Source organism: Tripterygium wilfordii, chromosome 17 (genome assembly GCF_013401445.1).
Source record: "Tripterygium wilfordii isolate XIE 37 chromosome 17, ASM1340144v1, whole genome shotgun sequence".
Taxonomy (NCBI): Eukaryota; Viridiplantae; Streptophyta; class Magnoliopsida; order Celastrales; family Celastraceae; genus Tripterygium; species Tripterygium wilfordii.
Window position 1 is genome coordinate 3,413,172 of NC_052248.1, and position 18,784 is coordinate 3,431,955.

The following is an 18,784-nucleotide window of genomic DNA, read 5'->3' on the forward strand; positions in this document are numbered from 1 at the left end:
AATTTGGGAAAATTCCAGGCTGATACCAGTTGAAATTTTTTTTGACATTTAGGTCCAGTCAAAAAAACTTTATCCCTCTAAGGTACCACTAATATGCTAATTACTTTCTTACCCTTATCTTCCTCCCACAACTACACTTCTCCTCTTTTCTTTCTTTCTTCCTCCTCTCTCCTTATCTTCTTCCTCCCACAACAACTACACATCTCTTCTTCTTCTCTCTCTTTACTGTTATTATCTGCTTCCATAGCTATAGAACCTAACGGTGGTTTTGCTCCAATTCAATGCTGAAATCTCCATGTATTTGTGTGACACGTACCTGGTTATTGTGTGATTCTATAGATTTTTATCCAATCCACAATCAAAGGTAAAAATTAAGAATATGCTGACGAAAAATAAATAAATACAGGCTGTTTCTTTGGTCATCCTTTGATTCCATTGAGATCTCAAAGAAAGGTATAAAGATCGAGAAAAGAAGAAGAAGAAAACATAAGGCAAACAAGTAGTAGGGGGCACATTGGGGCAAACTAAACTGGACGAAAGTGGCTGGCTGCTGCTCCACTGAAGTACTATCTAGCTTTCTTCAAATTCTCTCTTGTTTCTTATGGAATAAAGAGTCACGTTTTTTTATTATTTATTTTGTCGGATTTTCGTTATCCCCCCAACTCCAAGATATTACCAAATAAAGCAAAATGACAAGTTGACAAGTTGAAAGAGGATACTGAATGATAAAAAGAAAAACACTCTCTTCCCCAAATTCATCTCGGCCAATGTTACTGTTTCAAAACAGTAACATTGGTCGGCATGTGTTATTATTTGAAAAAAACTTCAGATTCGATTGATTTCGGTGGCGGTTTGCCATACCACCATCATAGTTGGACTCCCCTCATTGAAGCACACAATGCCCAGCAAGGTACGACCCAAAACGATCACCGGATATGACCGTTTTAAAACAGTAATATTGGTCAATGTTACTATTTCAAAACAGTAACATTGGTCGGCCAGTGTTACTATTTGGAAAAAACTTCAGATCCGATCGATTTTAGCGGCGGTTTTCCATACCACCACTACCATTAGAATCTCCTCACTGAGATGCACAATGCCCAGTTAGGTACGACCCAAAATGGCCATCGGATATATCCGTTTTAAAATAGTAACATTGGTTGGTCAATGTTACTATTTCAAAACAGTAACATTGGTCGTCCAGTTTTACCAATGTTACTGTTTCAAAACAGTAACATTGGTCGACCAGTGTTATAATTTGGAAAAAAAACTCCAGATCCGATCGATTTTGACGACAATTTGCAATACCACTATCACCATTAGACTCCTCTCATAGAGACGCATAATGCCCAGTCATATTTGGACCAAAACAACAACCATAAAAGAGATGAGAGAGAGAGAAAGATGTAGTAAAGAGAGAAATAGTAGAGAGAGATTCAATAGGAGAGAGAAAGTTGTTGTGATGAAAGAGAGATGCAGTAGGAGAGAGAAAGTTATTGTGATAAGAGAGAGATGTAGTAGAGAGAGAAGATGTAGTGAGATAAAAGAGATGTAGCATATAGCAAGAGAGAAAATCACATTAGATCTAATACTCTTTGAAAAAGGGCAAAAAGGGAATAAGATAAAATTTAAATGATTTAAATATTATAAAAAATAAAAATAGCCTTATGAGGGATAAATTTTTTTGGAGTGGACCTAAATGTCCAACAGTTTTGAAAGTAGTATTAATATGTCATTTTCCAATATAATTTCAGGTCAGGCCGAGCTTTGGCCCGTTGGCCCTGGTCTGGCTCTGGCAGGGTCTAAACCCGTGGGTCAAATGGTGACCCTTAAGTATAATATTCAAAATTTTTAGGAGAACAACCTTTGAGGCAGCATCAAATGCTATTCCTCAAATAAATTTCAAAAGATGTTATACCCTGAAAAATTAATTTCGTAATATTATTTGTCAAAAAATTCGAGCAAGACCTCTGCGATCTATACCATGAAAGTCGACAGAGGTGGAGCCAAAAATCTATATGAGAAAGCCAAAAGATTGGCAGGCCGCCCCAAATTTTTTTTTATGGTTATTTATTAAAAGATCATTTAATTTACAAGAAGTATAACCACCATCGATGCATCTATCAATCCAAATCATGCAAAAAAAAATCATAAAGTATTAATATAAAGTTTTGTAATAAGGTTTAGTGTTGTGTTGCTCCTTTTCATAGATTTCATATTTTATAAGTTAGGAAAATAAATAGGAATCACATGATCAAACCACAAAGAGAAATCAAGCACATGATAATCATTGATTAAAGGATGATGTACTCTTTTTTTTTAAAATACGAAAAATATGTTTTTCATTAAAATCGAATATTAAACATACATATACCTAACTCAATTGATTGTAAATTTACCTCTCCTTCGTAAGGGTGACATACTTTCTTAGGCATGAGCTGCATTATTTTAAAACTTACCCGAAACTATCTAGAAAAAAAAAAAATGGTGAGAATTTGGGGCAAAAGTACAAAATCGCCATTAATGGAACACAAGATAAGATAATGTGGAGTAACGTTAAGAGCGACGGACGCGTGATTAAAACGTACGTAGCGATGAACGAAGAGACTTGGCTCTCTCCTCCTCTGGCCTACCGGATTTCAATGCTTTCAATTTTTTTCCTTGTTCTTTTCAATTTTGTGGAGCACAACGCAACACGAAGAGGTTGACACAGACGGTTAGAGCGAGAACCTGATAATTTCTTAGAGAGAGGGGAAAGACAAAATCTATCTTTCCGAGCAAGTTGTAAGTGGTCCTTCGTTGCTCGATCCGCTATTTGTCACTCTCTTCTCTCTAACAATGATTGTGAATTTCTTTTTTTTTTTGCATATAATTCTAATTGTGGTGTTTTTTTTTTCTAAGTTCTTTGCGAATTTTCGGATTTATTTTCTTTGGTGAATCTGTTTAGGGATAATCTGTTTGGACTTTGGATAGGAGGAAAATGGGGTTGATCTCGGGGATATTGTTAGGGATGATATTCGGGATCGCGTTGATGGCAGGATGGAGGCATATGATGAGGTACCGAAGCACCAAGAGAGTTGCCAAGGTACTCTTGATTTTTGACAAAATTTAGGGGAATCTTGAGTGACTAAATTTTCAATTGCTTGATTAGTTTAGTCAATTATCGTTTATTTGGTTCTATATGGCGTTTTATCTTTCAATTTCTGGTGATTACTAGTTCAACGCAATAAAGAAGACTAGTTGAACTTCATTTTTTACAGTGTACCATGTTTGCTTAATGTGAAGCTTTGGAGATTTGAAAGCTATACATATGAATATATTTCCACTGATTCTCATGACTAAATTAATTTCAATTTAAGCTTATTCCATGCTGTTTGAGTGATCATTGAATCTTGTGAACTATTTTCATTACTACATTTGGATTGATGTAAACTACATTAACTTTAGATCTTCTCAGTGGAGAGGATTGAAGAGAGATTCCCAATTTTTGCTCTCGCAGTTTTGCTTCTTGATGAAGGAGGATGAAATTTTTATTGGTAAAAGAGATGGGAGAATGTACCTTAAGGGAGTGGAGACTCCTACTTCGGAAAAAGAGCATATTGAAGTTAAAAGTAATGTGGATGGGATTTTCTATGGATAAGACTATCTTGATGCCTGCTTTTGGGGGATTTAACTTTAGCAGTCCTTCTCTAGGGTGACCTCCACTGCATCAGTATTCACTTTTTTCGAGTTTTCAAGTTCCTGTGACTGCATCAAGATGCACTTTTACGAGTTCTTATGTTCCTATATGCAACTGGGCCAACTTAATTTTCCAATTGGATAGACCATTGTCGTTCCAAGTTTCTATATTACAGGCACAATTGTGCTTGTTATCTTGAAGTGAAATCTTTTTCATCTAAGTCTATAAATAATTTATTTTCTATCCAATACTTGGCATTTTCTTCTTATAAAGATATGCACGAAAGAGCAAACTGTGGAAAGAGTCATGACATCGTAAGAAGACTAACAGTCAAACAGTGGCATTTATGGTTATGGATGGATATGTGATACTGGGAATTTTTGTTAGATGGATTTTGATAGAGTCGTGCCCATACACGCTCAGCACCCAATGCCCAACCGACACCCACCCATATGGGCCGGTTGTACCCAAGGCCTCCTAGCCCATACTAGAAAACCTTGGGTACTAAGGGAGGCCCATACCTCCCCCTATAAACAACATCTTAGCTCCCACATCTTTCGATGTGGGACAATCCTATCAATACCCTCCCCTTCAAGACCAACGCCCACGTTGGTCGAGCACCATGGCCGATCACTCCGGCAGGCGCACCCCCGTTGGTCGAGCACCATGGCCGGCCACTCCGCAGGCACGGTCCCAAGTTGAAGGTACAACAGGATCATGCTCCGATACCATTGATAGAGTAGTGCCCATACACGCTCAGCACCCAAGGCCCAACCGACACCCACCCATATGGGCCGGTTGTACCCAAGGCCTCCTAGCCCATACTAGAAAACCTTGGGTACTAAGGGAGGCCCATACCTCCCCCTATAAACAACATCTTAGCTCCCACATCTTTCGATGTGGGACAATCCTATCAGATTTTTCTTTGCAACAATTCTTTGAGTGAGAAATGATGTCTGTATATGTTGGTGAGAAGCATTCTTTAAACGAAGCAGAAGCAAGGAGCTACAGATGAATAGTGAATACCATAATTGTGTTTAATTTGTTCACTTAATACCACTGGCTTTTGTGACTTGCCTTTCTGTTGGTTTGAGTTTGAGTGAATGGATGTGAGGGGAATGCAGGAAAATCCTTGTCTAGGTCAAATGTTGAACATTGACATGCATTGATTGTCAACATATAATATTTATATATTTTGAATGGAGTTCTAATTTTTTAAATGGAAAGTGAAGACACTTCCCATCTTCTTCTGTTTGTTTATTCTTGGGGTATATCCTTAGTAAATGTTATTATATTTAAAGATAATGGAAAATAAGAAGTTGGCACTGCTGGTTACAAATGAGATGCACAGATTATGGTTGATAATTAAGAGACCGGTTTTTGATGTGATTATGAATTATGTTGCTAAGAGGGGGCAAAATCACTCACTCCATATTTTTTAAAAAAAGTCATGGGTTTTTATTCTTAATTTTAAAGTAGAGTCAATAGAACCTTGTGTTTTGTGCAAGTGTAAAGAGTTGGTCGCCACTAGACCGCAAGAGCTCTTTTCAATTCATATTCTTAATGTTCTCTAATACTGAGGACTGAGGAGTATTATTTCAATATTTCCTCTTATCTTTTGGACCTATTTGACAGAGAGGAATTTGAGGACCTTTAAAAGCGTTGAGAGCCCAAATAAACTCCTTCAAGAAAGGTGTTTCAGTCCTTAGGCTAGCGGTTTTCTGTTGATTGTAAAATGGATGAAAATCTTAAGTTTGACAGCTTAGAAATCTTATACTTTACTTGGTGTGCTTGGATGGCACCCCCTTCGTGCCTTCTAAATATATTTAATTCTTTTTACTGCTCCAGAAAAAACATTACATGTTTTTAGCCTTTTCTTTTGGCTGACTTAAAGAAATCTCTCACATATAGAACATATTATTCTACTAAAATAAGTAAGAAATGGTTCATTGTTCGTTCAGTGCATTGGGGAAGTAACTCTTACAACAATTGAAGTCAACCTCATCTTATAATCAGATTTTCATTAGTGAGAGAAGTAGATATATTGCAAATTGCAATTCTTTGCATAATTCTCCTTGCGGAAAGATTTTACATAAGCATGCAAACTTAAGGGGGAAAAAAAAAACCTGGCCATTAACTATCAGAAAAGTTATTATATCAAGATTGTAATGCAGTTTCTCTTTAACTATTGCAATGCAAGTTTTTTGTGCATAAAAATATGTTCTCGTAAGTTCTTGCATTTTCTCATATGTTTTTGCATATCTGGGTGTTACCATCAATAGCTATGTGTTTCAATCTGCATTTTAACACTTCTTACCTTTTGAATGCCTTTCATGACCATTATTCACAATATTTCTTTTCTCCTGCAGGCAGTTGATATAAAACTACTTGGCTCCCTTAGCAGAGAAGATCTGAAGAAAATATGTGGTGATAACTTTCCTGAATGGATATCTTTCCCTGCCTTTGAACAGGTTGGTTTATTTGTTTTCATATTTCTAGTGGTATTAGTCGTTTTTCGGTCATTAGAAAAAGCTACATATGTATCAATCATTAATTCCTTTTATTCTCATTGGCTTAGGCGCTGTTGGTTTGCAAAACCATTTTCTGTTTTCTATGTTTTCTTTGTTTTAAGCTATGGCCTCAAAATGCCCAAAACATTTATTTAATGTTTTGGGATTTTGAAGAGAATAGACTCAAAACACTCAAAATGTATTTTGAAAAACAACGCAAACCAATCATGTTTTAGGAGTTTTCATGTTTTTAAAAACTCAAAATAGAAAATGCTCTCAAAACACTCAAACCAATCAACCCCTTAGAGTCTGTGGATTTTTTAGAAAAGGCTACATATTTGTCACCATTTTTTCCCCTATTAAGCATCAAGTACCAGTGATGTTATGATATTCAGTGATGTTATGATATTCAAGTGTTAAGAATACCGTAAGAGAAAATTTTCTTCTTCATACTTGACAATATTACTATACATTGCTTCATTAAGCTGTCTACATTTGGTCAGTTTTAGTAGTCATTGTCATGCATGTCAGTAGATTGAGATGTAATCATCTGTTGTTAACTATATTTTAAAACTAATCTTATGTATATGTAGTGTTTTGAGGCAGTCTTCCTATATGATGTCGTGGAATTATATGCCTTTACCAATAATATTGTCTGAGTTGGTGTCATCTGTCATGCTTTTCTTTTTCTTATCATGCTATATTTTGGCTGGCCCTTTCAGGTGAAATGGTTGAACAAACAACTCAGCAAATTGTGGCCTTTTGTTGCCGATGTAAGCTTCTTATTTTCTTACTCTATATTATTATGGATCACCTGTGAGCTGTGATTCTATTTCCTTAATAAATTTCTTTTTTAAAAGTTTACGCGTCTGTCACTTGTTCTCTTGAATATAGGTTTTAGCTAAAATGAATACTAAGTTACTAAGTCTCCTGAAATTTCAGCTTAAAGCATGGTGATGAGATGCATATATTGTGGTTTCTTTGTGCTTAATATTGCCAGGAACTTCCTTGCATTCGTGCCGCATAAGATATTCTTTGTGTCAGTTAGACCCACCTTCTTATGTCCACCTAGTTTATTTGAAGCTTTGAATGCTTTTGGAATTCCAATGTTTCGAGCATATTTAGTAGAAGATAGATATTGTGATCAAATCTGAAAATTAATTGCAAAGGCAACGCATATTCTGAAGGGGTTTATTCTCCTGAGCGGCTGAGGAGAAATGACTGGCCAAATGTAAAGCAATTTTGCTGCGCCTGTGTAAGAATTCGTGTATCTAATAAATTTGGGTATTTTTATTTATATGTTTTCAGGCAGCTACCATTGTAATAAGAGAATCTGTTGAACCACTATTGGAAGAATATCGTCCTCCAGGAATTACTTCATTAAAGTTCAGCAAATTATCTCTTGGAAATGTGCCACCCAAGATTGAAGGTATGAAGTAATTGATAGTACACTTACATCTTTCTTTGTCTGCATATCTGGGCATTGAATTTCCGTTTCTTTTTTATTTCCTTTTGTTTTAACATGCGGATATCTTTTTTTTGGGGTTGGGGAATCAAGTGTGACGAGAGTTTTGAAACTTCTTTGCCACACTACTGAATGTGAGGAAATTGCCTAAAGGCTCTGAACGTCATTAATCTGCTTAAGATATAATGCATCATCCCCAGCGCTTATATTGAGTTGTATTTCTCTTTTGAAGTTAATTACTTAATTATAATGTTTCCTTTCTTGTGTCATCAATTTATCTTGCGTTAAAAGTTATCTTAAATTTTAACATCTCTATAAACTGAATTGTAATTTGCTTGTGCATTACTTTCTAGTGATCCTTCCACACTGAACAATGAATTCCATTGTCATGCATAAGTTTTATCTCCTTTTTTCCTTCTCTTTTTATGGACTACTCCATGCTTCTCGTTAAGCATCACTTCCCTCATTATTAATAATTCAATGTAGGAATTCGTGTTCAAAGTCTAAAAAAGGGACAAGTAATTATGGATATTGATTTTCGATGGGGCGGTGATCCGAGCATTATTTTAGGCGTTGAAGCTGCACTTGTTGCTTCAATTCCCATTCAGGTTGGTGCATAGACAACTTTGGCAGCTCCTTCTTTTCTTGTGTTCTGATACCAAATTATGTTGATTACAACGTATATTTTTTTGTTGCAAAGAGAATCTTAATTTGGATTTTCCATGTTAATTGTTCAACAGTTAAAGGATCTTCAAGTGTTCACTGTTATCCGTGTTATCTTCCAACTTGCTGAAGAAATACCTTGTATCTCTGCTGTTGTTGTTGCACTTCTTTCTGAGGTACATTTGGCAGAAATATTTTGTTTTTAAATTATTTAATTCGTGGAAACAGGCTCTTCACATATTATGTAGGGTATAGAATGCATCCATCACTCCTTTCCCCGACCGCACCTACTGTGGGAGCTTTGTGCAAGAGATTTGTTTACCTTTTTTTTACTCTGATGTGTAATGTGCCCATCATCCCATGACTAATAGACCGGATATTTTGAACTGGGATTCTTGTCTTCCAATGATCTTACTACGATATATTCTCCTAGCATGTCCCACCAATGCATCTATAAATTCTATTTACATCATCTATGTATAAGGGTAATTGTTGGATGAATAAATTATGTTCATTATGATCATCTTCTCAGAGATAATAAAAGGTGAAAGAGGGAGTTCTAAAAAGACATGGATGGAAGTGATAAGAAAGAACAAGGACTCCAAAGGATTTGTTGATAGTGTGGCTCTTGAGAGGAATGAATGGCGAAGGAGCATTCATGCAATCGATTCTCACTAATTTCACCTCTAGATTCATGTAGCCAATCCCAACATATTGTTTGGGATACACGCTTTGATGATGATCATAGTCATGTGAAAATTAGTTGAAAGACACTGTGTAGATCCTCTCAACTTTCTTGCTTCATTGCTTTATTTTGGTTCAAACTTGCTAATACCCGATATTTATGTTCTTATAAAATTATGTAGGACATAACACCATTCAATTTGAGAGATACTAGTTAGTATTGTCAATCAGGAATTATAATATTACTGAAGGACAATACTGGCACAACATGAAACACTACATAGAACCATAGTACTATGCTTAAGCATGCTTTATGTAGCTCTTGCGAAAATTAAGCCTACAAAGCTTTTTTCACCCACATTGTCTTCTATTTGAGATTAATCATCTCCATTCTGCTTCTATTTTGTTTCCGTTTCTTCTTATTAACATGCAGTAATCAAAGAGGTTCTTTTTTAAGAATTTTACAATATTATCTCTCTTATTTATTTCTGGAATGAACTTATCCTCTTATAAATTCTTATCAGCCGAAGCCTAGAATTGACTATACACTGAAGGCTGTTGGTGGAAGCTTAACAGCAATTCCTGGAATTTCAGATATGATTGATGTAAGTTTTGTGCAATTGGTCTATATTTGTTGGTTGCTGTTGGCTTGGTATTGTTACTCTTTGGATTGACCTTCTCACATCACATTTATAGGACACTGTGGAATCAATTGTCACAGATATGCTTCAGTGGCCTCACAGGATTGTAGTTCCGATTGGTGGTATACCTGTCGATCTTAGGTATGTTATTTTTCACCTTTTTTCTGCTTCATTTATTTACTCATATTCCTGGAGTTATTTTGTTCTTCCACCTCCTGTTCAATGTCTGTTTCTTACGATTTACTAAGAAAGAATTAAATTAACAAACATATGTCTTTGCAAGGTCTTGAGTTCCAACTATTTTTATTTTCTTTGGCTGGCCTTGAGTTCCAATGTCTGATGTATTTGTTGTTCTTGATACTGAGTGACAAATTTGAGAATCGTCTTTTTATTATATTGTTTTCTTAATAAATGTTTTATACATTTAAGCTTCCATTGTTTACATTCTTAGATGACTGATTTATAACACAAATATTGAGTATAGTATTGTCATTTTCTTAACCTTTTAATGCAGTGAATTGGAGCTTAAACCACAGGGCAAGCTTACCGTGGCAGTGGTAAAGGCGAATGATCTAAAGAACATGGAAATGATTGGGAAATCTGATCCTTATGTGGTTTTGTTCATTCGGCCTCTATTCAAAGTCAAGACACGTGTTGTAGAGAACAACCTGAACCCTGTTTGGAATCAATCCTTTGAGTTGATTGCAGAAGACAAGGAGACACAGTCACTTACTTTTGAGGTTTTACACCATCTATATCTACATCTTTTTAACTCGTGCTCTGATATTTTTCCTTTACGAATATAGTTCTTTCCTAATTTTCTGATGGAAAGTCTGTCCATTCATTGTTCATCCGGTTGACTTGTTATCCTTTTCTAATTAGTGATTCCCACATATTCAGGTCTCATCTAGGCAATCATTGTATCCTGGGAATTTGAGACTGATATCCCAAGTTAACAGTACCTTCATTAGTCGAATAATATTGAAGTTTAAGATATCATTAAGATTGGTCTCTCTTTTTCTTTGTCTGGAAAGTATAAAGACTTCACTTGCAGTTTTTAATCTACATTCAATGTAGGTTAGCATTCTTGTACTAGTGATTTTTGCATATTCACATTTCTTATGAGAAATCATTGTATTATGGGAATTCAAAACAGATATTCCAAGTTAACAGTGTCACCATCATTAGTCTAATAATTTTGAAAGTTCGCAATATGGTTATGAATGCTGTCTTTTTTTCTTTGTTTGGAAAGAATAGTTGGCAATTTCAGATGCAGTTTTGAACAACTTAGGTTAGCACTAGACATGTGTTGCTGGGGTTGTGAACTTGGTCTGTTTCTACAGTTCGCATAGGATTTTCCTAGGTGCATCCGTGTGTTTTTGTTTTTCCTTGTCTTGTCCTTTTCTTTTCACCTGCACTACCACAGGGGGCTGAAACCAATGGCTGATTCCAACTATCATTTTCCCCCCCTTTTTAAGCTTTTGATGTTCATTTATTATCACTAATGATGACAATGTTTTTTAATAGGTGTTCGATAAGGACATCGGACAAGATAAAAGGTTAGGACTGGCAAAGTTACCTTTGTTCAACTTGGAAGAAGAAGTTGAGAAAGAGTTTGATTTGAGGCTGCTACCATCACTTGATATGATGAAAATAAAAGACAAGAAGGATAGAGGAACTGTGACAGTTAAGGTTAGAACATCGATGATATTATCACCAGTTTTACATTTTTGTCTACTTTCTTTTGCCTTTTCTACTATGGCACTCTATGGAAATTCTTCAGTGTTGTGTTCATTCACATTTCATTTTCTTTCATGATATTGTTGTGCGACAATGTTAGTTTTTTCTCTTCCATTTCAGTGGCGTTCATATTTATTTTTTATTTGTTTTGCCTAATTCAAGGTTTTATTTGGATTGGATATCTAGGTATTCTACCATCATTTTAACAAGGAGGAGCAGTTGGCTGCTCTGGAAGAGGAGAAGAGGATCCTAGAAGAAAGAAAGAAACTGAAAGAAGCAGGAGTGATAGGGAGCACAATGGATGCACTTGATGGAGCTGCATCACTGGTTGGGTCTGGTGTTGGGCTGGTGGGTACTGGTATTGTTGGCGGCGTTGGGCTTGTGGGAAGCGGTGTTGGTACTGGAGTCGGTATAGTTGGAAGTAGCCTAACTAAAGCAGGAAGATTCATGGGCAGGACTATCACTGGGCAATCTAGCAAGAGAAGCGGCTCTACAACTCCAGTCATTAGTGTGCAACAAAATGGTGGGGCAAAGCCACTTTAATGCTCCAGCTGAAAAGTAAGTGAATTTGGTATTTGGGTTGTGTATTATGTAAAGGTTAGATTGAAATATTTCTTGTGTAGATTCTTTTCTCAATAATATATGGTATTGAATTGTTATTTTTCCAGTAAACTTGGGGAATTATATTATGAGCGCTTCTCACACGCGGGATCCCTAACAAGAGTTAATGCACGAATAATCTTATCAAATCATTAGTCTATACACGTGTAATAATTACTGAAGATAGAGATGGATCATGGAAGCAGATAGACCGAAGAAAAAAAGAAAAGTAGAAGAAGACGGGGAGACAAAGAAAACTTGTGGAAAATAATATAATAAAAATAAACAGTAAATAAAGACAAAGAAAACTTGTGTTGAGTGAAAGTACAGTTTGCAGTGGCATGAGCTGTCACTGCCCAAATGCAGACTCGTGATATTACTTCGTCCAACCCGAGAAATTTGTCCACGTTGAATCGAATATATATAGCACGTGAATAAAAGAAACAACTTTCATGTGTTTTTTGGTCAACAAGCACCTTCAGAAAAAATATCAACTTCCATTCGACACCGTTTCAAGGAATCATGAGGGTTTTAATTTTGGAGAGAATATCACTCGCGGGTGGGGTTCGGCCCCACCCGAGTCCGACAAGCGTGGTTTACAAGACTTGTAGTTTGCTAGATAGAGAGTTTGTCTGTTAGTACCTGTTTTGTATTTATGTATGTGTGATCTCTGTTTTCTTCTGTTTTTGGTAACTTTGCAAGCTGTTTAATTAAGAGCTACTACTAGTATTGTTTAATTTTAATACGGTACTGCACACCTAGTTAGATTCCCCCAAGGAAGTCAAATTAGGTAAAAAACGATCTTCAAGATTACCAAATTACCCTCTATTGGATAATTATTTTACTATTAAACATTAAATAATGGATTAAATGCATCCACGATCTCTAAATTTAATTAATATTATTGCTAATTTGACCATATCTTTGTTTTTAAATTTGACTATATAGTCTGCTGAACAAATCAAAATTGCATCCATCCGCTTGACTAATCAAATAGGCATGTGAGATGCAGGTTCCTGATTTTCAAATAAATGCATTTTCTAATGTGTTTGCAAGTGAGATAATTGTCTCTTCAACACAGCTACATCTCTTTTCGGAAAGACGGGTTGAATCCCCCATCTTCTGTTCTATTCTAAAGTCTCTGAACTTATGAACTCTCATTTCTGTAATCATTTTTTCATTAACATAAGACTTTGTGCTCGTATTATAGCTCGTACTACTGAATAATCTGCTTTAGTTTTGATGGTACCAACAAATAAGAATTGTTTTCCCTTGTTGCATCAAAGACTAAATCACAAGCTTCTGATAAAAACCGAGCAGCTTTAGTAAGATTTGTAACACGAATATCTTTACGCTTTTCGGAGACATAAGATGTCATTCTCGAATTCCATGTCTTAATACCAATAACCAAAGTGAACTCCGACTTCCACCATCTCTTTCAAATTTAACATTATAAATTTGGAAAGTGAAAAAAGGTTAATTAGTGAGTTTCCTAACATTTGAAAGGATGTTATTAGATTTTTACATTCAACTAATCGTTCGCAATTCATAAAGGTATTCAAGTGTTTTATGAGGCAGAAAGTTAGGTCGGGGAAGTGGTAACCCGCCAATCAAAACTCCCCAAGACAGAGAGAGAGAGAGAGAAGCATTGGATTCTGCTGACGTGCCACACTGAGCGAGACAGCGAATAAAAAACCCGGCTTTGAAAATCAGCAAATAAATAAAGAATATCCAACACAGTCCACTCCCTCCCACCCCACGCGATCTACACGAATCACGCCGTTGATGACCAACCATTCAAAGACGCATCCCCAGCGCGTGAGTTACATAGACTTTCCAGCTCAGCTGTAGCGGCAGTCTCTATCAATAAATTCACAAGTAAAACGTACTCAACTGACAACACCAGAGAGATAGAGATAGACAGTTGGACTTTTAAATCCGCCAACCACTAAACAAAACAAAACAGCCACGTCTTCAATAAAGTCAAAACCAATTCTCTCTTATCTTTATGCACAGAGAGGAGAGGAGAAGAGAAGAGAAGAGAAGAGAACAACCCATCACTATCAATGCCGGAGTAAACAAAACTAAAATTATGCCATCTAGACAAACGCCGGCGGTGGCAGCGCCGCCTCCCTACCATCGCCGCCCTTCTCGCATCCACCTCGCATTTATTCTTATAGGAGTTCTTTTATTTGCGATTATTTCGCTTCTCGTTTTTGTTTTTTTCTTGTATCGGAAACTCTCCCGCAACCGTACTGCCCCAACTGATTCCAGATCTCCCAATCACCATCTGCAAATTAGGAGATTTTCGTATTCGCTCCTCCGGCGTGCAACCGCATCATTCTCGCCGTCGTGTAGACTAGGACATGGGGGATTCGGTTCGGTATACAAGGCTTCTCTTCCGTCCGATCGAGCAGTTGCCGTCAAGCTCATGGACCCCAACGGTTCTCTTCAGGGGGAGAGAGAGTTTCACAATGAGCGCTCTCTTGCTTCGTCTTTTCACTCTCCCTACATTGTCTCCCTCCTCGGATACGCATCTCACCGCCGCAAGCTCCTCCTCGTCTATGAGCTTATGGAGAATCGCAGCCTCCAAGACGCCTTGTTGGATCGTAAGTGCCCCGAGCTCATGGGCTGGACTGTGCGATTCCGTTTAATACTCGACATTTCAAGGGGTCTAGAGTATCTCCATCACTATTGTACTCCTCCTGTGATCCATGGAGACATCAAGCCGAGTAATATCTTGATTGATTGTGATTTCAAAGCCAAAATTGGGGATTTTGGTCTTGCCAGAGTGAAGAGTGAGGATCTGGTGGAGGAGAGGAAGGAAGCTGTCGGTGGAGAAGATAACGGGTCGATTTTGGAGGAGACGGAGAGTGTAGTTACAGGGTATGAGGAGAGTGCGGTGGTTGCCACTGATCGCTCGCCGGAGAGTTTTGCACTTAGGGTTTTGGATTCCGAGGCATCACCGGATACTGCCCTGGCCTTGTCTCCGGAATTGGGGGTCGATAAAGGGAGTGTCTCGGATGCTTGTTTCGATAAGGCCAGTGTTGATAGTGGCAAAGATTTGGTTAGTGGTGGAAAGAAAGGTGGTTCTAGGAGAGATTGGTGGTGGAAACAGGACAATGGAGGAGAATCCGAATCGGGGCGAGTGAAGGACTATGTTATGGAGTGGATTGGAAGTGAAATCAAGAAGGAGAGACCTAAGAGTGACTGGATTGCTTCAGCTAGCAGTTCTAAAATTGAAAACAAGAAGCGTAGGAAAAAATTAGAATGGTGGGCAGCATTGGATGAAGAGAGGATTCAAAAGAAAGAGAAGTACAGAAAGCCCAGGGAGTGGTGGAAGGAAGAGTTTTGTGAGGAGCTCACAAAGAAGAAAAAGAAGAAAAGAGGACTTAGCGGTGGAGGAGACGCATGGTGGCAAAAGGATGATGATGTAGTCGAGGCGAGGAAGAAAAAGAAGAGCAGGAGTAGCAGGGGAAGCATTGATTGGTGGTTGGATGGTTTTAGCGGTGAATTTCGAAATGGCAGAAGAAATAGCCAAGATTGGGCAAGTGGAGAAATACCCAAGAGTGGTGGTATTAGTAGCACACCGAGTATGAGAGGAACGGTATGTTACATTGCCCCTGAATATGGTGGCGGCGGCCTGCTTTCAGAGAAATGTGATGTGTATAGCTTTGGTGTTCTGCTTTTAGTTGTAGTTTCTGGAAGAAGGCCTCTTCAAGTAACTGCATCCCCAATGTCAGAATTCGAAAGGGCGAATTTGATATCATGGGCTAGGCAACTGGCTTACAATGGGAAGCTTTTGGATCTTGTTGATCCTTCCATTCATTCATTGGATAAACAACAGGCATTGCTCTGTATTACTATTGCACTACTCTGTTTGCAGAGGTCACCAAGCAAGAGGCCTACAATGAAAGAAATTGTTTGTATGCTTTCCGGCGAGGCTGAGCCACCCCACTTACCTTTTGAATTTTCGCCATCGCCACCGTCAAATTTCCCATTTAAGTCCCGGAGGAAGGCACGGTGAGTTTGTTTCATTGATGTTTCATTAACTGTAGGGTGTGAAATATTGTAGGGCACTTCTAATCCTTATGTTTTGTAGAATGTAACGCAAAAATGAGGTGAGGAAAGACAGCATGATTACATAAATTTCACTAATTCGGGCTCTAATCTGTTAGTGATATTTGCTCAACGTTAACCTTACCTTTCGAAGAGTGATGATTTTAGGCACAATTTGACCTTGTTGCACAGATTGTTATTGAACTTTAGGAATCCCAGTATTTCGGTAAATGTAAAGATATGATGATGATGATATTTACTTTTGCTTTTCAAGTGGCTGGTTAGCTTTATATGATTTTTGGGTCTATTGGGGCCAGAATACATATCATCATTTTTGTTGTCTGGTACCTTTCAGAAGGCGATTGATTTCTGTGCTAAAGATGGCATGAAATTCAGTAATTAGTAATGTGTTGTCTAAAGCATTGTAGTTGGGCTGGGCACCATCTAATCAACTATTAACTTTGCACCATAACTAACTTTGTTTGCTTTGGAGTAGACTAAGGGGAACAGTGACACCTTATATAGCTACTTTGGACTAACTGATTTTTCAGACAGTTTTCCTTTTCATTGAACTACAGCAATGTTGACTGCTTGCCAATGATCTTTACCAGAGCCTCTTGTCAAACCCAACCACAACATTGATACAGAAAATTGTGATCAATATACTCATCATACTCATGTAGTCATGTTGCCTGCATATTCTTTGCATTACTACGAGTGTTAAGAGAATTTGCTTCGTGATCTAGCTGTATACGAATGGTTTTGGTACCTGCGAATGCATGAAGTTGTTGAATTAGCACCACTGAATCCTCAATCCTATCTTGTGTTGTATCATTTGGGTTCGACTTAGTTTTAAAAAGTACAATGAATGCATCATTTGGTTTGTATGGCAATTGTTATTTCTTGCTTTGATTCTTTTGTTATTTGGTCTTCAATCTTTGGGTTTTGTCGTAGCAACAATAACCTCACATTTTGCACGAATACGGAAACCGCGAAAGAAGGGTAGGCGCAGTTGAGTTACTTTCTCTCTTGTAGTCAGGATAAGGAAAGATGCTGTTAGTAGAGGCACATTTTTCCTCACCTCAATTAAGAGAGCCACAGGAATTGTTATGATCTGATGGGAAATGGATCATTTTGTTGAAAGTTCATTGTTTTGGACAAGAATATGCTTCTTGCTCTTCAATTGATGAATAATACTACTCTGCTATGTGATTACAGCTTTCACCTGGAATGTTAGGAGTGGAATATTTATGTTTGCTTGTTTCAAAATATGCTCACACCTAAGCAGATATACATTTGTTTTTGGGTCTAAATATAGATTTAGAAAACTTTCATCTGTTATACTAGGATTAAAGTAGATTCCAAGAGCTAAGTCATCTGATTGAGACAAAGGTAAGATAGTTTTTAAACTCGTATGGTATTGGAGCTTCAACCCGTTTGAACCTCGAACCGTGAGGTCTCACAGTGTAAAACATTCAAAAAATACTGTATATGCATTGGAATGAATGGAAATCTCTTTATATGTGTAGACGCTGTTGTACTTGTCATTAACTTGAATGAATAGAAATCTCTTTCTTCTCTACTCTATATTCTTGCGACTATGCTCTGTCGTCTCTGATCTTCTTTTTCTTCTTCAAATCACTACCACAATATACACAAAATATTACATGGGATTGGAGCCAGGTTCTTGACTGTAAAAATCAATTCCGCTGCGCTGCCCCTGCCCTACTGAGGGGTGGCGGCAGCATCCCTGCAATTTTTTTTTTCCTAATAGCAAACTCTGCAAGATGGCTACGGCAAGTATGACCTCCTCTTTCCGCGCCAAGATCCAGAAGGTCTCAGCCTTCGGTTCATCCTTCAATAGGACCAAGATTCCATCCATGTCGATGCGTCAATCAGCCAAGGCTGGTTCAGGCAATTTGTCAGTCAGCATGTCTGCACAGACCCCCCAATACGATCTGAATGCTTTCAGGTTCGAACTCATCAAGGAATTCCTCCTTGCTGGCTTATTCTCTCCCGGTTCAGCTGTAAATGATCAAACCCAGTTGTGGGTGATTGAGTCTTGAGTGGTCTCTTTTTTCTGCAAGCAAAAAAGCAAAGACATTCATTACAAGGGCTTGCTGTCAATTGGAAACGCACCAAGAGGTCCAAAATAGCAAAATCTGTCGTGTTTTACTGTGTTTTGTTACTTTTGCATCATTTGATAGGAGATGTGTGAGACGGTACTCCACATTTTAGATCCAAGTATTTTTTAGATGATGACTATTTGCACTGATCACTTAACTAAGTACAGCTCATTCTAAATATATTCCATAAAAAACATAACAATTATGAGTACGCTCTAATTTGTGTTTTTTTCAAAAAAACACCATCTACACCCTTTCAACCCTAATCTCCAATTTTTCTCTACACCACCAGCAAGAACCCTAATTCCCCATTCTAAGTCCTACCCCATATCAAACCCATGCTGGACGACAAATCCATGCTGCCTACCATCCCAGGTGCTAAGAGGATGATCATGGAATGAGTAGAAATTAAGCAACGAAAATGGAAATTCCAACAGTATTGATGTAAGAGAACCAACAACTCAAGTTTCACGCTATCGGCTTTAAGATCAGGAAGAGTATCTTTGCTGGTGCACCTAGATTTGAGTAATGTGAACCTGAGTACTCCAACGAAGATTCTATCGCCTTTAGAGAGTGATGCTCTGTTCGTAATGGAAGAAGGAGTCTGAAGGGAAGGA

The 18,784-nt window shown here is 37.6% G+C and overlaps 2 protein-coding genes across 3 annotated transcripts; both read left to right on the forward strand.

The window, feature by feature from the left end:
• Positions 1-2,490: 2,490 nt before the first annotated feature.
• LOC119983121 (synaptotagmin-4-like) lies at positions 2,491-12,054 on the forward strand. Of its 2 annotated transcripts, none has more exons than XM_038826800.1 (12): positions 2,491-2,784; positions 2,974-3,085; positions 6,049-6,150; positions 6,912-6,962; positions 7,498-7,618; positions 8,141-8,262; positions 8,395-8,493; positions 9,526-9,606; positions 9,698-9,783; positions 10,157-10,382; positions 11,170-11,334; positions 11,569-11,925. In XM_038826800.1, the coding sequence occupies exons 2-12, from the start codon at positions 2,981-2,983 to the stop codon at positions 11,923-11,925; spliced, it is 1,515 nt and encodes a 504-aa protein (XP_038682728.1). In that variant the 5' UTR covers positions 2,491-2,784; positions 2,974-2,980. The 2 variants fall into 2 exon arrangements, with proteins under 2 accessions (XP_038682728.1, XP_038682727.1); XM_038826799.1 differs by having other exon boundaries at positions 2,492-2,784; positions 2,948-3,085; positions 11,569-12,054.
• A 1,916-nt stretch (positions 12,055-13,970) lies between these two features.
• Positions 13,971-16,317, forward strand: LOC119982723 (receptor-like serine/threonine-protein kinase At2g45590). Its single transcript, XM_038826244.1, has one exon. The coding sequence runs from the start codon at positions 13,991-13,993 to the stop codon at positions 16,007-16,009; it is 2,019 nt and encodes a 672-aa protein (XP_038682172.1). The 5' UTR covers positions 13,971-13,990; the 3' UTR covers positions 16,010-16,317.
• The last annotated feature ends 2,467 nt before the right edge of the window (positions 16,318-18,784 follow it).